Source organism: Psammomys obesus, unplaced genomic scaffold, assembly GCF_907164565.1.
Source record: "Psammomys obesus unplaced genomic scaffold, mPsaObe1.curated_primary_1811, whole genome shotgun sequence".
NCBI lineage: Eukaryota > Metazoa > Chordata > Mammalia > Rodentia > Muridae > Psammomys > Psammomys obesus.
In genome coordinates, this window is record NW_026596460.1 from 79,545 (window position 1) to 106,507 (window position 26,963).

Below are 26,963 nucleotides of genomic sequence, written 5' to 3' on the forward strand. Positions count from 1 at the left end.
GGATTGCATGTTACATCAAGTATAGGTAAAAGTTTTCTCTGAGCTGGACACGGTGGCGCACGCCTGTAATCCCAGCACTCTGGGAGGCAGAGGCATGTAGAACTCTGAGTTCTAGGCCAGCCTGGTGTACAAAGCAAGTACAGGACAGCCAAGGCCACACAGGGAAACCCTGTCTTGGAAAACAAAAACCAAAAAAAAAACAAAAAACAAAAACAACAAAAAAGTTTGCTCTGGAGATCTGGCTAAAGACAGTACTCACGAAAATACTTACTATTTTTAGTTATCTCATTGAGATTTTTTTTTGGTGTGGTACTGGGAATTGAGCTAGTCCTCGGCATATGCTAAACAAGTGTATCCTGTTTAATGAGCTATATTTGCACTACTTCACACATCAAGGGCTTACAGTTTGTGTGTATCTAGATGTGTGTGTGCATGCATGTATGTATACACGTGCATGTATGTACACATGTGTGCGTGTGTAGCATGACAGCTGTGTGGAGGTCAGAGGGGAGGTTTTTCTCTACCACATAGATTCCAGGGATTGAACTCTGCTTGTCAAGCTTGGCAGCAAGTGTCTTTACCTGCTGAGCCATCTCTCTAGGTCTTTCAAAGAGTTTTTAAAAAATATTTCAACAGTTGGAATACATTTTTTTTTTTTTAACTTTTAGGTGGAAGATGAAACTGTTTTACATAACATTCCTTATATGGGGGATGAAGTTCTGGATCAGGATGGCACTTTCATTGAAGAACTAATCAAAAATTATGATGGAAAAGTGCATGGAGACAGAGGTGAGCTACACATATAGTCTTTTGGGGCGCAGTAGGTGTCTTATGGTTTTATTGTTGTGAATAGATGCCATGATCATGGCAACTATTATAAAAGAAAAGCATTTAATTGGGGCTTGCTCACCATTTATAGGTTTGGTCCATTATCACCATGAAGGGAAGCATGGCAGCATGCAGGCAGGTATGATGCTGGAGGAGGAGCCTAGAATTCTAATCTGGATGGGTAGGCAGTAGGAAGAGAGAATGAAACACTGGGCCTGACTTGAGCATCTAAGAATTCAAAGCCCACCCCCAGTGACATACTTTTTCAAACAAGGCTACACCTACTCCAACAAGGCCACTCTTCTAATAGTGCCATTCCTTATGGGTCTGTCAGGGCCATTTTCATTCAAACCACAAGAGGCTTTCCTCAAGACTCAGGGTAGTTGGTGTCTTAAGCATAGGGTTTATACAAACAAAACAAAATACAAAAAGCCCTTTTTAATAATAACATTAATTCTTGCACTTGAGTATAAAGAGCTACTCTGGGCTTATAGCATACATTTTTTAGTGTTTCTTTAGTTTTTCTATTGGAGGATCTTATTTGCTACTATAATCATCAGTGACAGTTTTGACTGTAGCAGCAACAATATGTCGATTTTTATAGGAATAAAGTGTGTACTTGGTAAGCTTTAAATAGTAATAGGTTTAAAGTTCTGTGCTTCAGAAAGCCTCCCTGCTCAAAAATGCCTCAGGGCAGTCATAGCTCCTGAAATAGAGTCATCAGAATTCTGGATTCAGGTTTCTGCATAGAGGAGGCTCTCTTGATATCTGAGAGAAAACGGAGATGTGCTCATATTATAGTGGAAAGCAAGGTTTGAAGTAGTCAGTTGGTAACATAGATTGGCAGGAGGCTAAAGCCACAGTCCTAGAGGATTAGGGGAGTATCAGGCCCTGATACTCCGGTGAAGACTGATTCCTAAGAAAGCAACAGATACTGAAGATAAATGCTGTTTTCTTTGCTGGCTATGAAGTTGATCTTGACTGTCCTTATCTGACTGTTACAGTGCTTGTTAGGGCTTGGTTATTGTTTCAGATTAGAAAATACATACATAAACTTTTGTTATTACCCTTTTCCTCTGTTTCTGATATTTGGCTCTTAGAATGTGGATTTATAAATGATGAAATTTTTGTGGAGTTGGTAAATGCTCTTGGTCAATATGATGATGACGACGATGATGATGACGGAGATGACCCTGATGAAAGAGAAGAAAAACCGAAAGATCTAGAGGATAGTGGAGATGGTATGTTTCCTACTGGTTTTTTATTATGGACCTTACATCATTTAAAACAAACCAGAAAGTGTCAGGCTGGCAAGGTAATGCAGTGGGTAAAGGTATTTACTACCAAGCCTGATAGATTGAGTTCAATCCCTAGAACCCAAACTGGAAGAAAGAACTGGCTCTCCTAAATTGCCCTCTGATCTTCACATGAATGCACACTGTGGCATACATATACCCATACAATACATGTGTGAAAACCCTCAGGTATGGATAGAATGTAATTTCTCCCCCCACTTTTGTTGTTGTTGTTAAATGTTGTATTTTAGTAGGATAATCAAATATATTCACTGCAGCCCATATTCTCCACCAGAGCTTCCTTGTTTCCTTTGCTGATCAATTATCGTAATCATTTTTATAATAGCATCACAAGTTGCTACCTTCTGTGCACCAGCTCACTTGTCCTTCCACAGCTCTTCAGTGTAGGTAATATCATCAGGTCCAAAGGCCAGCAGTGTACTAAGATTGCAATACTGGGGAGAGGCTGAACCTGAGCCCCAAGATGATGACCCAGGTCTCACTCCAGGGTATGCTATTGCCTCTGCACCTGTTAAGGATTATGAGGAAACAATCCGTCTCAAGGCAGAGCCCATAATGCTGTCCTCTCCTCAGCAAGCCTACTATTAAGGCAGCATAGTAGAATTTAGGGGAGAATTGCAATTTCAAAAGGCAGCTATTTTATACAACAGAGACCTTAGGGGTCAGCTAGGTGACTGCTTATCTTCCATGTTACAGGAAGATGTAAAAGTGGATTAGTGATCAGCTCTGACACACAGCTGTTAACTTGGAAATAATCAAAATCTGGGGGATCTGTCTCCAGTTCTCTTAAAACATCTCATATTTGAATTTTATATTTGTCTTTCTAGTATCCCACAGGGTTTTCCATTAGAAGTAAGTGATATAAGGTTTGGTGTCATGTCTGTTACCTTAGCGCTTGAGAGTGAAGGCTAGAGAGTCAGAAGTTCAAGGTCATCCTCAGCTACATAGTGAGTTTAATGCTATCTTGGGCTACCTTCCCCACAAAACAAAACTTAAAACCCCAAGCCAGTCATAGTGGGTTATGCTTGTAATGCTGGTACTTTGGAGTCAGAAACAATAGAATAGGAGGATGGATCATTGCGTCAGAGTGCTTGCCGAGCAAGTCTTGATGACTTGAGTTTTATGTCTGAATCCCAGTGTGGAAGGAGAACATTGACTCACAAAAGCTGTTCCTGACCTTTATACGTGTAGCATGGCATGCACACCCATGTGTCTGCACTCAGATGCACATGAGCACACAAAAATGCACACACTAAAAAGTAGAAAATAATCATGAAAGGTTTGAAGTCAACCCGGTTACTTAGTTGCAGGCCAACTAAGGCTACAGTAAGAGGCCTTGTCTCATACTAGCTCCCCACCAACACCCCAAGTGAGCCAAAGCGGACGGTTTCTTAGAAAATGAGCTTTAGTGAGATACTGTGATACAGAGAAAATGAAGTTGAAACTTGTTTCTTCTATCTCTTCCCTTATCACAACTCACTGTTTAGATAAAGAAAGTTGCCCACCTCGGAAATTTCCTGCTGATAAAATTTTTGAAGCTATTTCCTCAATGTTTCCAGATAAGGGCACAGCAGAAGAACTAAAAGAAAAGTAAGATTTTTTTGTTTGGGGTAGTCTTGCATGTAATTCATCATCTTGGTTTATTATTTCAAACATGGTCTCTCTCATATACATACACACTTTTACTACGTATTAGAAAATATTTAGTGCATATATATACAATTTATACTAGTATATTTTAAGAAATCCCTTGCACACTGGTAGACATTTTTATTTTTCATTCAAACTTATATCACCTCTTCAGTGATCTTCCTGAAATGTGTTAATGAGCTTGATTCTTGCTTTGCTTTGCACATTACATGATTGGTTCTTTGTCCAAGTAACGACTGCTATAGATTAGATGTTTGTTGTTGTGTTTTAGATAAGGCAGACATTTTAAAAAACCTTTTAAAAACATGATTTTCAAAAGGAGTGATTTTTCTTTCTGCTGTACTTATAATTTTTGTTTGTTTGATGTCAGATATAAGGAACTCACGGAGCAGCAGCTCCCAGGTGCCCTGCCTCCGGAATGCACCCCAAACATAGATGGACCAAATGCTAAGTCTGTGCAGAGGGAGCAGAGCTTACACTCCTTTCACACGCTCTTCTGTCGGCGGTGCTTTAAGTATGACTGCTTCCTCCATCGTAAGTGCAGTTACTGTACGTTGCCGTTTTGTTGCTGTTGTTGAAGGGTGCGTTAGAGCAGCTCGGAACGTGCTGTCCTTGATCCCAGCTAGAGTACTGGCCAGTCTTGTAGTAAAGGTTGAGAAACATGTCACATCCCTGTACTGTTACTTTTACGTTCTTTGAGGACCCTCTGACATCTTCTGTACACATTTACTCCAGTTAACTTGGAGTACAGTCAGTGGCTTTTCAGGGCTATTTTATCACGCAATTATTACTGTGAAGGAGCTCAGAGCTCAGAGTATTGCTGACATTTATGAGCAAATTTTGTTAAGTAACAAATTGGCTGAAAAGGCATTTATATAAACAAGTTCTTGCCTAGTGTTAAGTATGTATTTTCTTTTTGATCCTCTGGGTATTTGCTTCATAAGTACTCACATTTCAATACAAGCAAAGCATAAAATAGTCTTAGTGTCAGTATAAAAACTTACTTTTTCCCCCCTCAATTTCTAGGAAAGGGAGGTTTCTTAGTAAAATTTTCAGCTAACTGGAACTTGTTTTGTGTTTTTTGAGACAGGCTCTCACACTCAGTGTGTAGCTGAGGCTAGCCTTGAACTGCTGATTCTTGTGGTACTTCTGATCCTTTTGCCTCAGCTCTGGAGTACTAGAATTACAGGAGCATACCACCATGTCCCACTAAAACTGGCTTCTTTCCAGCCGGTGTGGCTTTGTTTGTTTCTGTAGTACTAGCGATTGAACCCAGGACCTTGTTCCTGCTGGGCACACATTTTACAGAGAGCCACATCCCCGTCCCTGCGTGCGCTCTCACTAAAACACATCCCATTCCTGAAACTTGCAGTGTATAAAAAACATTATTCTCTCTCTCTCTCTCTCTTTTCTCTATCTCTATCAGTCTCTGTCTCTGTCTCTCTCTCTCCCCCCCCCCTTTCTTTATCTCTATCAGTCTCTGTCTCTCTCTCAACAGGGTTTCTGTGTAGCCCTGACTGTCCTGGAACTAGCTGTCAACCAGCTGGCCTCAAATTCAAAGAGCTCTTCTCGCCTTTGCCTCCAGAGTGCTAGGGTTAAAGGCCACCGACACTCAGCACTATTAACTACTTTGAAGCACACACTTTGAGAATGTCTGCACTTCTCTAGTTAATATAAATAGCTTTTCCTGTTGTAGTTCGTTGTGTTTACTTTGCATGGTCACAGCTTTAGGAGCCATTGATTCTGTGTAAAGGGTCCTGTGTTACTCTGCCTTTTTAAGTGCCTGTCCATATCTTTTTTTGAGACTAGCTTTCGCTCTGTAGAGCAGAGGCGTCTGTTTCCTGAGTGCTAAGTTTAAAGCATGTGCCAGCATACCTGGCCAGCAGGACTTCCTAGACTTACATCTTGCTCACCTGTTTTAAAATTTTTGGTTAATCTTTTTATATTTTTTCCTCTTTGCTACTTATAATTTGTTTGCTACTTATAATTTGCTACATATATTTTGGTCAGGAAACGTTAAAGTGTGTGAATGTGTGTGTTAGAGAGATAGAGACAGAGAGAGTCAGACATTGTAGTGGCTTTACTGGTCTTAAGTTAGAAATGCTTGAAGTCGGTTTCTAGCCTCCAGCTCCGCGTGCCCGTGTTGACTGCCTTCCTCATCGGGAGCGAAGCTTCGGTGGTTTCAGTACCTTTTAAGTTATCTTACATTCTCCCTATCCACTGGACAGTGAGTGAATGCCTCAATTGGACTTGTCAGTGTTATTTTTAGTAGAATTGAAATAAACTTACATTTCTAAAAATAACTTTCAAGTCATCCATTCCCCCTGGCTCCTAATTCAGTCTGCACTTTTCCCCCAACTATCCTTGAGCCTTGGAGGAGGGTGTGAGATACAGATTTTCTACTTAGGTTTTAACAGTTTTCAGTCTCTTCTGCACACTGAGCAGCTGTGGGTCTTTATGTTAATCACCACATACTGCAAATAGAGGCTTCTCTGGTGACCATTACGAAATGCATTAATTTATGGGAATAATGGTGTTATTAGGAATTGATTTAATACTATCTCCATTTGGCAGAATAATAATAACAGTATTAGGCTCCGTCCTTCCCTAGGGTCCATGACTTGTCTAGCCATAGATTCTTGGGCAACGATGGTGCCAGATATATGGGCATCATATATCTGATGATATATGGAGACTTAATTCCATCCAGAAGTGGTTGGCTATTCTTGTGATGTGCATGACACTTCTGCAGCAGTGACATGTCTTGCCAGCTGAGTCCTCATTGCATCTTGCAGCATTCACGGTTGGGAAGACTGGTGGTTACGTTTCTTCGTTAGCGTGCACTGTGAATGCAGCCGTAGGGAAGAAGCATCCTGGTCAGTGCCAGCTTGCTATCTTCATGTGTTATGACTTAAGTATGAGATACCTTCAGCAATAAGGTCTTAGCAATAGCATTGGCAATAGCCTGTACTGCTCGGAGGCCTATGCTACCTCTCTGCTCAACAGCTCTAAAAGAGGTAACCTAGTCTTAGCACTCGGCTTTTGATTTGTTAGCCTGTAGTGTCTACTAGAGACACTGTTGCCACATTACAGAGTAACCATTAACTCTCTGTGGGTTTTTTTTTTTAAGGGGTGGAGGGGGCTTTTATGGTGATAGGTAGGTTTCCATATGACTTTTGAAAGGTCCTGTTATTTATCCTTCCCTCCCTTATTTTTTGAAGCAAGATGGTACAGTAAACCTGGAGCTCACCTTTTTGTATAGGTTGATGGGGCAGCCAGCCCCCGGGGAGCTCGCCATTGCTGCTTCATCCTGCCACACTCGGCGTTTACAGAGGTGCTGAGGCCTCAAGGCCTTGTGCCTATGTGAGCATGTTTCTTACTGAAGCAATTCCCCTGGTCCTGAGATTAGTTTTCTCAAAATGAGTTGTTTAAGGTTTGTTGATAAAAAGTCCATAAGTTTTAAAAAAGGAATTAAATTCATCATATGGTTTTCTCTACTCTTAAGACTATAAAGCTCCCCCTCCCCCATTTTAGGCTTTTCTTTAACTTTTTTTTAAGTGTTTTTTTATTTATTTGGGGGCTGGGGATGTGCATGCTGTGGTGCTCTTGTGGAGGTCGGGACAAGTTTACAAAGTCAGTTTTCTTCTCCCATGTGGGTTCTGAGGATTGACTCAGGCTGTCAAGCTCGAGGCAAGCACCTTTCCTGGCACTGAGCTGTCTCACTCGCTTACCTCTCCTTTAAAAAAATATGCACTTGTGTATGTTCCTCTGCAGAATTTAGTCTAGTATGAATATGGATCGAAATTTTTTTTTTCTCATTTACAAAGTTAATATTTATGGAGAAGTTCAAATCCTTTGCCTAGCTAGGCTTTGGACTGGATCTCTAGTACTCCAGAGAAGTTAGAGTGGAGCCTTTATGAAAAAAGGTCTTTCTAAAGAAAAACCCACACATAGTTCTGTGAATATCACTTATTTTTAGGCAGACTAAGGTCATTTTCATCTTCTGTGATTTTTGAATAGTTAGTTGTAAGCAGTAGCCTTTTCCAGTACACGAGGAAACAACTGATGAACACTGTAGAGCTGAATTCCAGCTATTGGGAGTTTCTTTCTCTAGAGTGTTTAAAAGTGAACCGTTTTCTATTCCATGCTTAATACACTGACCTTCCTCTAGAAATTAAGTCATATGTCAGAGGTGGGTATGGAGATACACATCTGTAATTGTAGTGCTCAGGGGGCAAGGCAGGAGGCATTACCATGAGTTCAAAGCCAGCCTGGGAAAGACCATCCTCCTGTCTCATTCCTCCCCCCACCAAAAAAAATTCCCCACACAGAGAAATTGTAGATGCCACAATATTTTTCATAAAATTAGGAAGTCTGTTTTCTTTTCCCATTATTTTTTGCCTGTTGGAGATACTGAAGACTCAAGTAAATGTGTGTAGTCATACTTTATGACTATCAATCATACTAACAAAGGGAAAAGAAGAATTATGAATCATTCCAGAGCTTACCATGTTTTCAGCTTTCTTGGAGGTTGGAGGAAGAGTGGAGGGTTCCCCATGATAGGCGAAGGGAGGGTGTATAAAATAAACTACGATGTGAAAGATCTCAGTGGATTTTTCAGCAGATCGGGGGAAATGACAAAGCAAACTTTTTATCATGTTCAGGTACTTTGTGTTTATTTTACAGCCTTTCATGCAACACCCAACACATATAAGCGGAAGAACACAGAGACCGCTCTGGACAACAAGCCTTGTGGACCCCAGTGTTACCAGCATCTGGTGAGATTTAGTACTTTGTTTCTCCAGAGGGCTCTTAAGAACTTGGTGGAGGTGGTAAAGCCAGCGCTAACGCTGTCTGGATCCATACTTACATTGGCCATACGACAGGCAGTGTTCACCCTCGTTTCTTCCATAGCTGTGTACGGCACAGTGTAGTCTATTAACTTGTATTACTCTTTGTTTATCTGTGTTATTTCTTCAGCAACGTTTCGGGGTCCTTAGGATCAAGGACTCTCCACAAAGTTTGTGAAGGGTGTGAGGCGTAGATAGCCCCTTAGACACCAGAAGCTCAGTAAGCGCGTGCAGACGTTCCTAAGCCTTTCGCATGCGTGTATCTCTTCTGCCAATGTTCTAGGCTACTTATAGTATAAGCTATACCGTAAACCCCACAGATTTCCTTTTTTTAAGTGATAGAGACGAGGTGTAAGGGATGAGGAAAATGTGAGGCAGGAAAGTTGTTTTTTACGGGTACTATCTTATTTTTTACCATTTCCCCTCTTTGAACCAAGCCACTCCTACCTAGGAACTAAGTGGGTATATATTGCCTGTTGGATTTTGGACAGAAGATTCAGTGAATGGCACCTACAGAAGGTATCCTATTTTTAAGCAATTTGGTTTTTGTAGAGTGAAGTATAAAACTGTTGGCTCCTTTCAAACTTTTCCCTTCTATTTCCACTAAAAAAATAAAAATAAAAATAAAAAAGGAATTCTTGAGCACTGTTTTATATTCTTTATAAGGCAGAACTTTATTGGCTCACCTAAAATGTTTCTGTGGTCTCTTTTACAAACCATGCTCTTACCATTGTTTTATACTTTCTGAGATTGGATTGTGATACTTCTAGAATGCAAAATGTAACCCTTATATTGTTCCTAAAAGTTCTTTCTTGTCTTCCTGTGGCTTTGCATCCTTCACAGGAAAAAAATATTGGATGTTTTAATAGTAAGACTGGGAGTGACTAAGTCATGCATGTGTATGTTTTGTGTCCTTGTATTCTTTAAGTAGTACTTTTAAAGAGGTAGTATTTTAAGCTTTGAAATAGGAAGTCTGATTTAACACACTTCAGTATGTGAGTCTTTTGATAGAAATTCTCTTTTAAATACATGTATCTGTTGAGAAAAATACCTTTACTATTCAAAATAATTTTAACTTATGTTTTAATTTAACATATTTTTCAAATTCACCATGTAGAACTGTCTTGCCTGATTTTGCATCATTAGAACAAAATATTGAACCTATTTATATATTTCTGAAATTTTGAAACTATCAAAAGTAGACAAAAAATATTTGGTGTGTTGATATACAAATGACTGTGATAATGGATACTTGTGATAGATTCTTGACCAACTAGTGTTATGCAATATCGTCTTATTCTAGTCCAACAAAATAAGGTTTAGAACTTTACCCTGATGCCTCCATTTTTCATTTTGCAGGAGGGAGCTAAGGAGTTTGCTGCCGCCCTCACTGCTGAGCGGATAAAGACACCACCTAAACGCCCAGGGGGTCGCAGAAGAGGAAGACTTCCAAATAACAGTAGCAGGCCCAGCACCCCCACCATCAGTGTGCTGGAGTCAAAGGATACAGACAGTGACAGAGAAGCAGGGACTGAAACTGGGGGAGAGAACAATGATAAAGAAGAAGAGGAGAAAAAGGATGAAACTTCTAGCTCCTCTGGTAAGACACACCTGATAACTGGGTTACTGTTGCTTTACTTTTACCTTCTGAGAGTTAAGACTATCCAATGCATGTATGTTCAGAAGGCTGGCGTTTCAGGCAGTTGTGAGCCGTCAGTCCTGACGTGGGCACCGGGAACTGAGCTCAGGTCCTCTGCAGGGGCAGTGTGCTCTCCTAACCACAGAGCCTCCTCTCGGGGCCCTCAGCTCTTTTCCCTTCTGTGGCCAAGATCGGAGAGTTCTCTCAGTAACGCAGAGTTGAATTGTGCTGGCTCTCCATTACACCACCCATCATTCTGTCTCTCTGGTCCAATTTGTTCTTGCTGTTTGTACCGTTTTCCTCTACTCCATCTCTGATGGAGCATGATGACATTGAGATAGTTTGGTTTTTATCTCGAAGACCAATGAGTAGCTTCAGTTAGAAGGAAAATAGGTACTACTGCTGATTTATGTTTTATTGATTGAGTTTTAGTTCTTTTTAGCTCTGATCATCACCGTAAATGATAATAGGCCCCATTTGTGTGTGTTTGATAAGTCTGTGTTAAAGGGAGAGGAACTTCTGGGTTCTGCAGATGGGGGAGTGTGATAGGGTCTTTTTGACATTGTTTCTAACAATTCTAAAATACAGTTAAATGCCTTATGCTTTTCTTTAGCATACCTTGGACTTTACTTGTTCATGTTGTTTAGTCATCTTTGTGTGTGTGTCTGTATCCTGCTGTGCCATGATGTACATGTGAATGTCAGAGAACAATTTCTCCAGTGTGGGTCTTCACTGACCTTCTTGTTTGAGACAAGAGCTTTGGTTGCTTTTCCACTGTGTACACTAGGCTAGTTGGCCGTGAACTTTTGGAGAGTCTTTTGTCTCTGTCTCATTTCCTTGGAGGAGCACTAGGACAATATTCTTGTGCTGCATGTCTGACTTTTATCTGATTGAGAGGATTGACCTCTGGTTCTCATGCTTGCATGCTATGAGCTTTTACCCATTGAGCCATCTCCCCAGCCCTATAGGCCTCATTTCTTGACTAGTGTTAACATTTGGTTTTCTAGAAGCAAATTCTCGGTGTCAAACACCAATAAAGATGAAGCCAAATATTGAACCTCCTGAGAATGTGGAGTGGAGTGGTGCTGAAGCCTCAATGTTTAGAGTCCTCATTGGTACTTACTACGATAATTTTTGTGCCATTGCTAGGCTAATTGGGACCAAAACATGTAGACAGGTAAGCATATGTACTCAAAGAGATTTAAACGAGGGGGTCCACACATAGAGTCTTATTTCATTCTCTTCATCTTCTGAAAAGGATTCCCTCTCCCTTAAAATTAAATCAGTAGTATTCCTTAGCTGTGGTTCAGAACTTCCCCAGTTTAGAATTCAATTTGGATGTGGTAGATTTAAGTAGATACAGTTGGGATTTGGCCAGACTCTACATTTAGCTACATTCCCAATGTAATGGGAAAACAGTGATTTTTACTGTGTATCTTATCCCCTACTTCATGTGCCTGGCAGTGTCATGGGAGAGACAAAATCATTTCTCTAGTATGGAAACACCTGGAGCGTTCCCTTAAAGCCCGCTGTCCCTATTCCTCTGCCTCTCATCTAGGTATATGAGTTTAGAGTCAAAGAGTCCAGCATTATAGCACCTGTTCCCACTGAGGATGTGGACACTCCTCCGAGAAAGAAGAAAAGAAAACACCGGTAAGTCTGCCAAGGAGCCTTCAGAGATGCGGGAGACAGGAGAACAGGAGTTGGTTTTCACTTGGTTATAGAAAGGTCCTAAACTGCTGTCATAGACTGGCAGAAATCTCATTTCCTCCTCATGGCTGCTGTTAACTTTTTACATATAGTCACTTCAGTATATTTGGCATATTAAGTCATAAAGATTTTGCTTTACCACGTTGGGTTTTGGTTGAGAAAGCATAGTGCAGTACAGGCTGCATAACTGCTTCCTTTAGCTGCTCGGTGGGAATGCTCTAGTGTCCTGCTGTGCTGTCCGGGCTGGTGTTGACGAGCGTTCTTTAGTGTGGGAGCCTGGATTTGCATTCTGATATATAAAGTGAGTCTCCTCCAAGTCTGGCTACAAAGGCCTACGGTCAATAAGTGTGCAGAATGCTTGTGTGGAGCCAGGGAGACCGTGATGGACCCCTGCCTCAGCCCACCATGTTCTAGAATAAGGGCTGTAGCTGAGGGCCGAGGAGGCAGTGAGACCGCGCTAAAATATTTGCATAGCTCATATCGTGTGCCTTGCATTGTCATTTAAAGAAATGTTCATCTAGGCTTTACTATATGTTTCTGAGCTTTTGGTTGAACAGTTTCTTACCACGCAGTTCACCTGGGTGGTTACTGATGCCGGAAATTATAGAAAGTATCAGCATCCATATCATTCAGAGAAGGTTAAATCGGTAGGTGAGTACAAGGCTTTCAGAGTCTTAACCAGGCAATGTGGACAAGTACTTTCCTGCCAGGCTTCTGGGCGTGGCACAACTACCCGAGTGACAGGTTGCAGAGTTACTCTGAGCTGACAAGCAGCACAGGCTAGGTCTATAAAGTAGTCGTGGGTGCTCAGCTCGCCTGCAGTAATTGCACAGCCAGGTCCATTTACACGGGACTCAGTTGGGTTTGTAGCCATTTGCCATTGCACCTTCACACAGAAGTTTTTCTATTTTTGCAGGTTGTGGGCTGCACACTGCAGGAAGATTCAGCTGAAAAAGGGTCAGCAGCTTCCTATCTCACCTCTATCAACCAACCCAAAACTTCTTCTGACTTCATTTGTCTTAGATTAGAAACTGGATTGAAGTTTGGCTATTCTGATTGAACTGACTTCTACTTAGCAAATCAATTTAAATGAAATGTGTCGGTTGACCTCCAGTTATTGCTGCTTATAAAGGGAACTGAATTGGATGGACTGAGTCAGTGAGAAGCAGTACTTTGGAAGTGGGGCTGAAATGTGAAACCACGTGTTTAAGCACTGGGGGGGTGGACTTTTCCACAGGGGTGTTCAGTGTTGCAGTACAGGCAGCCAGCAAAGGATGTCGCAGAGGTGGTGGGGAAGAATGTCTTGTTAGTTGTGACGATCATTTCCCATCTCCCTGGATTCATTGGCTGCGTGCTGTTATCTTTACTCAGACGGCTCTTCCAACCATGTTTACAACTATCAACCCTGTGACCATCCACGGCAGCCTTGTGACAGTTCGTGCCCTTGTGTGATAGCACAAAATTTTTGTGAAAAGTTTTGTCAATGTAGTTCAGAGTGTAAGTATTTGTTGCTTTGGTGCAATTGCATGAGAACTGAATAGGCTTTTGGTCAGCAGCTGAAAATGGTGACTTAAATCAAGACATAAGGACTGGGATAAGCTCTCTTACTGCTTGCTTAAGGAAAGCTGCTCATTCTACAAGTGTTTACTGAGCCCTTACCTGCACTGTGCTAATGTCCAGTCAGCCTCCTGGGCAGTACAATTGTGCTCTTGCACAAGTTAGGCAAAGTTGGAGTACTGGATTGCATTCTTCTGTTTTTTTCCTTTGGTTATTTAAATTATAGTAAAGTAGTATAGACTATAAGGAGAATCTAGAAGTAGCCACCCAAGTCTTCTGTGGGCATCAGAAGTAGTGAGAGTTGAGGGTTTGAGTTTTCAGAATGAAGTAACGTAGCATGAGGGCTGTTTGGATACTAGGGAATGGATTAGAAATGTGGCTTATCACAGTGGTTCTCAACCCTTCTAATGCTGTAAACCTTTAATACAGTTCCTCATATTGTGGTGACCCTCTACCATAAAATTATTTTTGTTGCTATTTTATAACTGTAATTTTGCTGTTGTTAAAAATATGCTGTTATACTTTTTGGAGGTTTGTGAAAAGGGTTGCGACCCACAGGTTGAGAACCACAGACTTAGAGGACTGGTCAAGGGCTATGGATACCTTTCAGCCCAAGACCTGCCTTCATCTATTTTATTAACCATAGGAATTTAAATCTATATGCCATTTAACAAATATGAAACGAAAACAAAAACCCAGCAGTAATCTTTCTCAGTTGCAACAGCTTGTTGTTTCCTTATCCCTACGACGGATAGTAAAGGAAAGGTTATGAGGGGTTAAGTGAGTCATTCGTGTGCTCAGCAAGACATTGGCTACATTCCTATAAAGGGTTGTGTATGAGGGTGATTGCTGGATATGGTGGTGGTGATGTTGAAATTTATCCCTGAAGGTCAAAACCGCTTCCCTGGATGCCGGTGCAAAGCACAGTGCAACACCAAGCAGTGTCCCTGCTACCTAGCTGTCCGAGAATGTGACCCCGACCTCTGTCTCACGTGTGGAGCTGCTGACCACTGGGACAGTAAAAACGTGTCCTGCAAGAACTGCAGTATTCAGCGGGGCTCTAAAAAGGTAATTAACAGTCATGTTTGGAAACACTGTTGTTTTCTGACAGTGTCTTGTGGAACTTATGCTGTCCTCACACTCACTGTGTAGCTGAGAATGAACTTGAATTTCCTCCTGCCTGTACCTCCTGAGTGCTGGATTATAGGTATGTGCCTGATTTTGTATGGCTCTGGGGATGGAACCTAGGGTTTGGTGCATGCTAGGTAAGTAAGCACTCCACCAGCCCCTGAGCTCCATCCTCATCCTCTGGAAGACTGATTGCTGGGAAGATTTTATCTGGGAACAGGAAATAAAAGTGACCGTTAAAGATGCAGCTGATGAAAAAGTGCTCAGGTGTTGTCTGGATATTGCAGGTGCGTCCCCCAGATTTAAGGTCTGATCATTTACTTGTTACTCTTAGTCTATCGCTGGATTCAGACTCAGTGAGGTTAGCCTTTGTCTCTTGGCATTCTGTGCCTGGTGTTGTTGCTGTTGTTGTTGTTTTTTGGCTTCCTTCATTCTTTTTGCTAAAAGTTTAACTTTCTCTGCAGCCTCCTCCTTGTTTCTCCTAGTGGGCTGTTTCTCCAGAGCGATACATCACCTGCCTTTGTGTTGTAGGACAGATGGAGTAACAGAACACTGAATCTTGGGTACTTTGGTCCTGAGCTGCTTAGTTAGGTTCTTTGGTTAAGGGCTTTCTGACAACATATTGGCAGACATCTCTAGAGACCTACCTCTCCCTCTGTCAAGAGATTGAAAAGTTTTCAGATCTCAGTAGCTGTTTTAGGCTCCAACCACTGAGAAACAGTATCTGTCAGTCCAGGAATATCCTTCCTCTTTTGAACAAAGTAACAATGTTGAGAACACTGAGATTGGCATCCACGAACAGACTTACACCTCTCTCCAGTTTTCCTTTGTCTATAACAAGAATGCCCCCACTCAGCAGCAGCTGCATACTTGCCTGTGAGTCAAGATACCTTGCGTCATGGGAAAACCGTTTTTGTTGTCCCACCACTGATCTGGACACACAGCCCTTCCACTGTTCACTCAGAGTATGAGCAGCTACTTGTGTGGCCACGGCTGTCTCCTAGAATGTATGGGTTCCATTCATCGTCTCCTTCACTGAGTTTCTGACAGCTGATGGCTGGAGAACAGATAGTCAGCTTCATCTTGACCCAGCTGACCGTCACCTAGGAGGCCCCACAGAGTTAATGCTTTTCCCTAAAGTTCCCATGAAATAAATGTTTTAGTGGGTGGTAAGATAAACCTGAGGTTCTGACAAGTAGCCATTAAGGCTATCAGATTTAAAATAGGGATTATTTATTATTTTGATAGCTGATTAAACATCTTTTTGTTTTGTTAACACAAAGAAGTTGTATCTTCTCAATGGCAACAGATGGTGATTTCTATCAGAATGTACAGGTGTGTTCTCTTTGCGTTTTTTTCGGGAGTTTTCTGCACATAGTAAAAGATGGAATTTCCTCCAGGAGTTCTGTAGGCCTTGTTCTTGTTCTTTAGTGACCTTGCAAACAGGCCAGGGGGATGGTGCGGACATGCGGTGCCTGCACGCTGGAGACTGAGTGAGGTGGGAGCACAGATGTGAACTGTGCCACACGACTGTCTCAGCGCGCACACTCCCTTAGAGCTTTCAGGATGGCCCACCCCGCTGTCAGGTATTAGAAGCCTGAGAACTGCACAGAGGTGATTTGAAATGTAGCAGCAGGGCGTAATCCTGAGCAAGAGAAACCTGAATGACCTGTTACACCGGGAAGATTCAGGATCTTTCTTTAACGAACCCTTTCAGTGAGCATAGCTGATATCACTAGCTGTTTACTGTATAAGCACTGTTTGAATGCTTATTGGCTCTTACAGCTAAGGAACCAGATTCTCAAGACTCCCTGTCTGATGAGATAGATGGCTCAGTGGGTAAAAGCCTAGTGCTCTCATGGTGGAAGGGGAGAACTGACGACTTACGGTGCCCTTGTCCTCCTCACACTACCGCTCCTGCCCCACTTCTGCGTGTTGTAGGCATATCTCATGAGCCATCACCTCTGTGTGGTGTAGCACATCTCCTGAGCCATCACATGGTTGGTAGCACCCTATTATTTTTAAAGATATATTTCCATGGGTCTGAGTGTTTTTGCCTACATGTATGTATATGCAACACATGCATGTGTGGCATGCCGACAGTTTAGAAGGGGATGTTGAGTCCTCTGGAACTAGCGTTACGGATGGTTGTGAGACTGCATGGGAACTGAACCCAGTCTTTTGCAGGAATAGCTAGTGCTGTGAAGTGCTGAGCTCTAAGTCTGCAGCTCTCTCCAGCTTCAAATCACACCACTCTAAGGGACCCTCTTTGAAATCCTACCTTAGGCAGAAAATTCACTTCTCTTTGCTTTCTTTTTATTTCCTTGGGTCTTTGAACCAGCACTGTCCATGGAAGATCTACTCTGGATTAGCTGTGCCCATGTTTTTTGTCTGTAGGTTTTGGATCATTTTGTTTTAGATGGCTGCATATCCGTTTAGGTCATCAGGTCATAATGCAGTTGTGTCAGTTTCCTTTGGCACATCTGTTCAGACCTAACAATCTCTCGTGTGTCCTGGCCCGTATTTGCCACTGAAGGAGAGATAGATCCTTCCTGCAGCTTGTTCATAGAGCGGGCAGTAATGTTTATGCTGGCATGCCTCCTCTGTGACATCTTTTAACTCTCAAGCCAGAACATGGTGTCCATAGCTTTACCATGTAGGGCCACTTGGTTGCTTCTACTTTTTAGCTAATTTTGTTTCTGGTCAGGAAGGTGATTGGGAGATTCACCTGACAAGGGTAGATCAGAATGGAAATAGAAAAGCTTGGATCATCCGGGAACCCCTTTAAAGGCCACAAAGTTCTGAGTGAAGCATGGTTAAGAGCCATGATGAAAAGTCACCATGTTGCTGGGCAGTGGTGGCACACACCTTTAATCCCAGCAGATCTGTGAGTTCGAGGACAGCTTGGTCTACACAGTGAGTTCTAGGACAGCCAGGGCTCCACAGAAACCCTGCCTTGAAAGATAAATGAAAGACAGACAGAAAGAAAAGTTATCATGTTTAGCAGTGGTCATCTTGTCCTGTGGAATTGATGCGCCATGACATGGTAATTTTCTGTGTCATCATGAGGAATGAGGAATTGCTAGAAGAAATCTGTGAAGGAAATGGCAGGGTCTTCAGAGGGATAAATACCAGAGAAGAACTGGATTGTCCTGAGGGCTTGAGCAGGCAGCAGAGTGTACTTTGGGAAATAGAAGGAAAGGTCAAGAAGAGCGTGGTTGGTGTGCTTACATTAAATGTGTTTCGTTAACCAGGATCGGTAGGATGCCCATATCAAAGGGCAGCCGGGGCTGCACAGTGACACTATGTCTCCAAAAGCAAAAACCAAGGTCTAGAGAGATGGCACCCTGGGTAAAGAGCTTGCTGTGCAAACATGATGTTCATATGGCCAGCACTCACACTAAAAACCAGGTGTAGCCATGCGCCAATGACCCTAGTGCTGGAGGCTGACTGGGGCGAGGAGAGACTGGTGGGCATGCCGTCTAACTGGAATGAAGTAGCACTAGGGTCAGTGAGAAAGACCTTGTCTCCAAAGGTGGAAGGTGGAGAGCAACAGATCTAGTACCTGAAGGTGCTAACTGACCTGCACATGTGCGCACATGCAAGCATTTATGGACACATACATGCGCACACTGTACATACACATTCCAAATAGATAAATAACAAAAGGAACATTTTGTCTTTCTTGGTTTTGCCACAGTGACAAAATAACCTGAGAAGAACAACTTAAAGGAGATAATTTGGGCCGTTGGTTTCGGCACACAGTCACTCGCCCGTTGCTCCTGGCCTTTGCCCAGTGAGGCAGAGTGACATAGTAGGAGAGCACGTGGTGGGCAACAGCAGCTCAGTCCACAGCACGTCAGGGACAAGACACACACCTGCGACACACCACCAGTCGCCACTCCCTCCGCCAGAATGCACGCATCTGCATCACCTCCCCAGTGCCAGATCAAGAGGCTGATCTTCATTAGCTCACAGCCCTCACAATTCAGTCACCTCCTGGTCATCAGTCCACAAGCTGGGGCCCAAGGCTAACTCTGAGCCTTCTGGAGGATGCTAACTGAAAGTGAGTTAGAGGACTGAACAAGGAAAGGCGAAGTGGGCCTCACACGCCTCCTGCTGCGGTGCCCATGGCACCAGTGGCTCGCTTTTGTTGTGTGCTTCCTGTAAGAGGGCATTTATCCCGAACTCAGTTTAGAAACATTACTCTAGCAGTTTTCCAGACACACCTGGCAACTTCCATCCTTATCAAATACACCTGGGAGTTGAGTGAGGTTTGGGGTTTGACCATGGCAACTGTTGTTCTCTGCAGACTGCTAGCCTCCATCTGCCCTTGCTCCTGTTCTTATTATGTGACTGTGCTTATTTTCTAGCACTTATTGCTGGCACCGTCTGATGTGGCGGGCTGGGGGATTTTTATCAAAGATCCTGTACAGAAAAATGAATTCATCTCAGAATACTGTGGAGAGGTAAGGCTCACTCATGTGTAATCCAGTGGTCTTGTAGTAGTTTGCATGGTTTTGGGTAGATTTTATCGGACAAGTCCAAGTTAGAAATGAATTAATACTAAATGCCCTTCATCCTGAACTTACTTGTATTTGAAGATTTGGTTTACATAGTTACTAAGCTAGTTTGCTTTAGCTCTAGTCGTGTTTGGATTTTACTACCTGAGACAAGGGTTTTAGGAACAGGAGCTTTGCTCTGTGGAGTTTTACTTGGTTGAGAGATGAGCTGATGGGGATCCGGAAACAACAGCGTGATTAGCTTGCCCTCTTTAGTTAGAGGGCTAGGGAGAAAGCCGAAACACAGCTTCAAAAGTCAGTGTGCAGAAAACCAATATTGCTGTCACCTTCTCTAGGCACATAGCCTAGGACACAGAAATCCCTAAATGTCAGTCTTGGGACTGGTGTGATAGCTCGGCAGGTAAAGGCACCTCTGCTAAGTTGATGACCTGAGTTTAACCTCCGGGACCAAAATGGCGGAGGAGAGCAATGACTCCCAGTGCACAGGTGCCTCCCATAGTGAACAGAGAAAACATTGCCACTGGCGGACATGCTAAATAGAGGAGAGCTTTTGACTGTGTAGCACCTTGACGTTCCCCAGGGAGCAGAATTCTTTCAATCGGCTCTTTGATGTTCTAACAAGCTTGCTCACTCACTTCAATACAATTTCCTCCTGTGTCTTCCATGTAGATTATTTCTCAGGATGAAGCAGACAGAAGAGGCAAAGTGTATGACAAATACATGTGCAGCTTCCTGTTCAACTTGAACAATGGTATGCTCTGAGCTGGGAGGCAAGGTTTTCAAGTTAGAGGCCAGCAAGCGGGGCGGGGAGCGAGGCCATCTGTCTACAGGAGCAGCTTTGGGTGTTTTCTTATCACAGGCCTGGGTTCAGGGAACTGTCACTGGTGAGGAGACGGGAAGTCCCCCACCCAGCAGAAGTGCTGTGTGCAGGAAACAGTCTGGAGTCCCCTTGCAGGTGGGCTTGCCACGGACTTGCTGTGAGGTCACATCGTGTTTCCCACTGCTGGGGCTTCCCTCATGTTTGCCGGAACTCAAACTGAGTAGTCTCTGACCTGGGAGGACGGCCAGCATTGTGAAAGCACCTTGTAGCCCCAGGATGTTGCCCACACATGTGAGAAGGAAAGCGGCAGCTGCCGCAGCCTGTGTCTGTGAAGGACCAGTGAAAATGTGTGTGTGCAACGTGGATTCAGACACTCAGCTGGACCGAGTGAAACCTCTAATGGAGATATTCCGTAGAAGTATTGTAATGTTAAATGTCAGTATGTCCACTTCTTGATGCTCAGAGAAATTTGGCTGGATGACATTTTTAGCCATGTTTTGCTCAGCAATATATAGTTGAGAAGTCATGGCATTTGAGAGCCATATTTAACAACCAAGGATTCATTTTAATCTAGAAGAGCATCTTCCAAGTATCATTTGATATTGAATGAAGTTTAATGTTTTATTTGCTTTTGAAGTCTAAGAATTGTATTTCTAAAATCATAATAACCTTGGTCTATGGTCACTGGATTGTGTTTTTTTTTTTTTCTCTTTAGATTTTGTGGTGGATGCAACCAGAAAGGGCAACAAAATTCGTTTTGCTAATCATTCAGTCAATCCAAACTGCTATGCAAAAGGTAGGTTCTTAAGTTGGAGTTGCCATCTTGCTGCAGGGATTCCCTTTTTTCAGCTGAGTGCTAGCAGACTTCAGTACCCCCGAGCTTGTTAGGTGAGCCGCCAACTTGCCTCCCATGGCCGCCTCCCACTCATTGCTTACTGGCCCGATGCTTCTCTTTCCAGTTATGATGGTTAACGGCGACCACAGGATAGGCATCTTTGCGAAGAGAGCCATCCAGACTGGTGAAGAACTGTTTTTTGATTACAGGTTGGTAAAGTACACTTTCAGCATAACCTAAGGGTTTCCCCTTCCTGTGCTGTGGGCTGGAGTCGACGTCTGTTTTTAAGTTCTTTACCAGCTCTGCCATCATTGGAGGGCGCATTCTTTTAACTGCCAGTTACTATCTGCTGTGAGTGCTGGTAGAGTTACATGTTTTCTTAATGTAGTCAGTGTATGTTCTCACAAATTAATTATTTGGGAAAAAAAAAAAGCAAAACCCATACAGGAAACTGCATTAAGTAGCCTGCTGTTGATGACTGACTGACCCCTGGGACCTCAGGTCACATTATTCTTCAGCGCCCTCTCCTTTGGTACAGTATATAGATTTTTATTGGCAAGGCATTTACATCTTCATTGTTTTGTTGGCATCACCCTGTAGTCACCGTGAATTCTTTCTGAGGAAGCTAGTCATGACCACTGACAATGTAGGGCCCCATTGGCAGGAGTCAGGCTGGCAGTATATACCACCTGGCTCTGTGATAAGTTACTTCTATGTGATCCTGCAAAGATTACTAGTTAAAGAATTCTTGTGGCTGCATACCCATCCACCCAGAGACGTAAGCTGTTAAAGTGCGGGCCATGTAGACGAAGTTCTAGTACATTATGGTGCACAGCTGGAGACAACAGATGAAAGCTGTGGGACTGGAAAAGGGTCATCCTCCATGGGAGGCCACCACCAGTGGCTTTATTTCATGCTTTCTCTCAGTGGGCCAGGGTTAGAGGCAAAGCTGCCCAGCTTCCCTAGTGGTGGGACCCTCAGACCTGGCTTGGCAGCTGCCTTGCGAATCAGCACGGCCACTGGGGGTTGCTCTTCGGGAGTAGCCAGTCTTTCCAAGTCAGGATTTTGCTCTCTATTAGCTGCAGACATCACAATGTGGACTTTCTCAGAGCAGACCGCTCCAGAGGCGCAGGGAGGGCTGGGTAGAGCTGTGGGAACACACAGCTCCAAATAGGTGACCAGTGACAGATACGTGCCTCCCCTTCATGCATGTGGCTGTGTAATGGGGGTGGGATTGTCTGTGTTTTAATGACATAATTCTCTACATCAGCAGGCTTGGTTTTCCTGATGTTGGACAGGTAGTCATTTTTTTTTTTTGTTCATGTTGTTGCAGATACAGCCAGGCTGATGCTCTGAAGTATGTGGGCATTGAAAGAGAAATGGAAATCCCTTGACATCTGCTACCTCTTCCCCTCCTCTCTGAAACAGCTGCCTTAGCTTCAGGAACCTTGAGTACTGTGGGCAATTTAGGACAAGAAAATGCAGTTTGAAATTCTGAATTTACAAAGTACTGTGACAGTAATTTATAGTAATGAGTTTTAAAATCAACTTTTTATTGCCTTCTCACCAGCTGCAAAGTGTTTTGTACCAGTGAATTTTTGCAATAATGCAGTATGGTACATTTTTCAACTTTAAATAAAGAATACTTGAACTTGTTGAGTCATTTGTCATAGAGCATCATCAACTGATTCTAGAAAGACTATATCCACTGGGAAAACACAGGTTAGCTTTGCTTTTCCAGCTCTATGAATCTTTAACTAATGTTAACTAATGAATTTACTGGCACAGTGTTTGCCTGGACACAGTGTTAGTATTGCCTGTTAGTCTTCAGAAGACATGAGTGAACAACACTGGCACGGGTTCTGGGCACTCGGCAAGGAAAGTGAGTCAACAGGACACGGGTGAGGCACATTCCAGCCAGCTTGTACCCTGGGGAAAGCTGTTGAACCTCCAAGTCTGCTGTCCATATGTAAAATGACTGCAGGTTTGATTAGGTTATTTTTAAGAACCTACATAGCTTAAATTCCAGTTTAGACACGGCTTACAGATGCTCGTGTGTAGAGAAGTGTGATAATTTATGCCAGTACTTGGAGAGCCAAGGCCGGAAGGTTGTGAGTTGTTGGAGAGACCAAACCAAGCCTGGGCTATCTAGTGAGACCTTTCAGAAAAACAACACACAGATGAACAAGCTGGCAATTTACAGGAGTCTTTTCTTTTATGTGTCTCTGGGCTCAATCAGGTCACCTGACCTGCCAGCAAGTGTCTTCACCCACTGAATCCATTTTGTAAACTTCAATTCTAGTTAGATCCAGTCAGCTTGAATCTCATGGCACAAAGCCTGATGCATGGGTGAACAGCTCATACTACCTCATCCAGATTGATGCCTGGGAAAACATGTCATTACATGCCAAATTCAAGGTATTTCATAGTTTGTATTAAAAAGTCTTACCTAGAAACACTCCTTGTTTTTCAGTATTGAGAATCATCTTACCCCTAACATATCCACTAGAAGTTCTGACTTTCATTTCTGCCCAAGTGTTTGGCTACTGCTATGAAGACTAACATTATTTGATTAAAGTTTGTTGAAGGTCATCAGTATAGTCTGGAAGTGACCATTTTGTTAGAATTGTTTTGTTACTTAATTCTGACTGGCATTAGTTGAAAAAAAAAAAAAGCTTGTTTTTACACTTCATCCTTATAAATGATTCCCAGTGAAGGAGATCTACGTAGGCATTGTTAGAAATAATTCCATCCTCACCTGGTTAGACAAAGGCATTGTTTGGGCTGCCACCGGTTAGCTGCTGCATGAACTGAAAAGACTGATGTAGCTGTCGGGTAGCTGCGACCTTAGTGTTTTGTTTTTTTTTTTTTTCACCCCCAATTTAAAGAAGAAAATTAGGCAGTGATGTTTGGTAAAGAATAAACACTGTAAAAAGCCTAATATTTTAAATTTCAGGAGCCTTCCAGTTCAGCAGGACTGGTTCTGTTCTTATTTTATCCCTTGGAGCAGGACTTCAAGTTCCCACAAAAGCAGTGAGCTGCTATGTTGATGACCCCTTTGGCTAACAGCCATCTCCCTCGGCCCTGTCAGCTGTTCTTAGTTAAAAGGCCAGCTCTGTAGACCACTGGGTTTATGTGTAGTAGAGGAGAGTGGTGTGGAGGAAACAGCTGTGTTTGTTTTCACATACACAGTCTCTGCATACTAATCACCCTCACCCTCCCAGGCCCATACACTTATACGCTCATGTCTGTCCCTTTAGCTTTCAACCAGCCCGGTTGACCAGGGTTTGGCGCTATCCGTCTGGGCTCAGCAGTAGGTTACACAACTACGCACTAAGAATCTACACAGCCAACAGTTGGGGTGTAAAGGGTAGCCCTATTGACTCACCTCTCCTGTCTCCTGTTGCACTGTGATTACAGGTGTGAGACCATATTTGCCTTGTGTGCACAAGTGCTGGGATCCTAACTTGTCTTATGGCTGCACAGCAAGTGCTCCTAACCAGTCATGTCTTCAGACTAGAACATTGTTTTAAAGGAGACAAGTCAAAACTGTTAATCTTAAAAGGTCAACTTTTGTGCTCGATTAGTTGCCAGTTCTGCCCCATATTTGGTCCTTTTTCACTCCAGGACTTAGGGAAGCAGTAACAAGGGCGGTGAGGGGTGGGCAATCATCTCTAGGAAATGAGTAGACTTTCCCTGAATCTACGAATCTAGGTTCTGCTTTTTAATGTTTTTTTTTTTTTTTTAAGTCCTTTCTAGTTGTCATGAGTTGTCAACTCATGGCCCAGGAAGGTGTGTGCTTTGGCATACTTTAGTATAACCTATATCTTATCTCAAAAATAGTTTTACAGTTATCTTGTCACCGTGGGATAACAAAATTAGGATGGGGTAGAAATTCAGGTTGGTAGGTGTATAAACCGACCACCCCCTGGTCTGAAAGGAAGGATTTTATAGATATGAGAGGGCACAGCCAAAAGCAACTGGAGGAACCCAGGGCAGAGAGGAAGCAGAAAGACTGGACATGGCAGGGATAGCTTTAAGAAGGGAGAAGAACGGGATACAGAATAGAGAAAACGTAGGAGGCAGGAACAGAGCAAGGAAAAGGGAGAGTGAGTAGAAGGGGGCACGCTGCAATCATGGTTATAAGGAGAATGAATAGCTGTGGGCACGACAGCTTGTGAGCTGGACGGAGTCTTAAGGAAGGGGAGGTGAGAAGGGCCAGAAGGCCAGCATGGATTTTCAATGTCTGGCAGGTGCTGAGGAAGCCTTGAGGCCTGCATGAGCTCATGGCCGCTGTGACATTTTGGTGGAGGGAAACTGGCTAAGTTTCTAAGGAATGCTGGCTTTTACCTAAATGCCAGAAATCCTCCTATAGTCCAGGTTGAGCTCATTTCTAAAGATTTGGACTGCCTTTTAGAGTTTGGGAAATTGAAATTTCCTTTGGACCTAACAGCAGGTTTTTTTCTTTTAGTGTCCCCCTCCCCCCACTTTTTTGACAGCGTCTCATATGAAGCCCTGGCAGGCCAGGCTGTCCTTGAATTCAGACATCTGCCTGTCTAGCCCCCTACATGATCAAAAAGTAAATGTCGGTTTCTTCTCTTGCAGTGATAAAACATAACCAAATGTTGACTTAGAGAATACCGAGCTTATTTGGGTTCTAGGAGGGTGAGAGTCCACTATGGCAGAAGAGCATAAAGCTGAGTGAACACATGACACTTACCACCAATACTGTTCACTTACCAGCAATCTAAGACGTGAGGTTAGACCTGCCCTCACCCAGCCTGCAGGCCAGTTCCTGTATACTTACCTAAAGGCACATTTGATCCTGGAGTAATTGAAGAGATCCCAAAGTTCCTTGTCCTCTTCATGGACTCCAGCCAGATTCTTAAAAGTAGGTCCATGGTGTTTTTTTACAGCATGTTTGTCTCAGATATAAAAATGAACTGTTAGAAGGACAAGCAAGCTGTGAGCATCATTCAGCTTACAAATTAATAGAGTTTTCAAATCATGTCTGTGGTTCTCTGGGGCCCATTAGGGTGGAGGGAGAGCAGAGTGGAATGGCTGGGTCACCTGTTTTTACCTGGTTTATAGACTGAGTGAGACTGAAAAGTAGATACACTAAGAGGCATGGAGGGATGGAGTGTGAAAAAGCAGGCCTGGAATCCTAGTGCTAGGGAGGCAGAAGCAGGATCATGAGTTTGAGGCCAGCCTGCCCAACGTTCTTTCAAAGCAAGGGGCTAACGAACGATGTGGCTCAGGGGTTCAGAACTTGCCTAACACATGCAAGACAGATTGAGAATTACAGCTGTGACCTCTCCCTCCAAAATGCAGTGTAGAAACTTAAGTGCATTCAGAGCCAGCCAGGCTATTCTGAGTGGTTCCTTGCTTAGGCTTTAGCGTGGAGTGGCAGTGCCGGGACCACTGGGACCACTGAGATGTGCGCTGTCTCTGCATTTCTCTTGCCCTTCGGCCAAGAAATGGAGATTGAGAACAAAGGTCGATGCACTGCCTTGTGGCAGAGTTCCTGGAGGTCTGAGCCCTGGGCTGGACCAATCCGAGGAGGATCAGAGCCTTGAACCCCTGACCTGGGCCCTCCTTCCAGGGACATCCTGGGGTGACAATGGCAGCCTCCTTGGAAAAGCTTCACTGGGAGAGCCATGAGGTGAGATTCTCAGTTCTCCTGCATAATGCGCCAAAGTGGAGAGGGCTGAGCATCCTCCCTGCCGACCAGGAGAGAGCAGTAATTCAGGTCTTTAACCTCAACTGGCAGCCTCTTTATAGTCAGAACTGTAAACAGTAAGTAGCTGCCACCTCCTGTCACTGACCGACCTCAGGACTATGGAGGTAGGAGACCAGGCGGTCATGAGCTCGTGTTGGTTCTACTTCCATTGTCTAGTTCTACTTAATAGGGCAACAAGGACCAGCATCATCTAGTCCCTGCAGGGTCAACAGCGGCAATTTGGAGTCACTGCCTCTCATGCTATACTCACAGCACTGAGGATGACTCAGGAACAAGATCAAAAGGATTAGGGGGCCTTAAAAATTAAGGACTAATTTTCAATCCAGAGAATGCAGCCCTTTTGAATTCCAGGAAGACACTGGGAATA

The 26,963-nt window shown here is 43.3% G+C and overlaps 1 protein-coding gene across 5 annotated transcripts in view; it reads left to right on the forward strand.

The window, feature by feature from the left end:
- The window catches only part of Ezh2 (enhancer of zeste 2 polycomb repressive complex 2 subunit), a 51,859-nt gene extending 29,344 nt beyond the window's left edge, over positions 1-22,515 (forward strand). For all 5 annotated transcript variants that reach the window (XM_055598305.1, XM_055598306.1, XM_055598304.1 and 2 more), the window contains exons 5-20: positions 669-789; positions 1,929-2,069; positions 3,632-3,734; positions 4,165-4,328; positions 8,481-8,572; positions 10,004-10,244; positions 11,291-11,460; positions 11,842-11,936; positions 12,910-12,950; positions 13,365-13,490; positions 14,440-14,618; positions 19,052-19,147; positions 19,871-19,952; positions 20,737-20,817; positions 20,981-21,065; positions 22,190-22,515. In XM_055598305.1, the coding sequence (XP_055454280.1) occupies positions 669-789; positions 1,929-2,069; positions 3,632-3,734; positions 4,165-4,328; positions 8,481-8,572; positions 10,004-10,244; positions 11,291-11,460; positions 11,842-11,936; positions 12,910-12,950; positions 13,365-13,490; positions 14,440-14,618; positions 19,052-19,147; positions 19,871-19,952; positions 20,737-20,817; positions 20,981-21,065; positions 22,190-22,250 (1,878 nt within the window). In that variant the 3' untranslated portion in view covers positions 22,251-22,515. The remainder of the gene's footprint in view (positions 1-668; positions 790-1,928; positions 2,070-3,631; positions 3,735-4,164; positions 4,329-8,480; positions 8,573-10,003; positions 10,245-11,290; positions 11,461-11,841; positions 11,937-12,909; positions 12,951-13,364; positions 13,491-14,439; positions 14,619-19,051; positions 19,148-19,870; positions 19,953-20,736; positions 20,818-20,980; positions 21,066-22,189) is intronic.
- Positions 22,516-26,963: the final 4,448 nt, after the last annotated feature.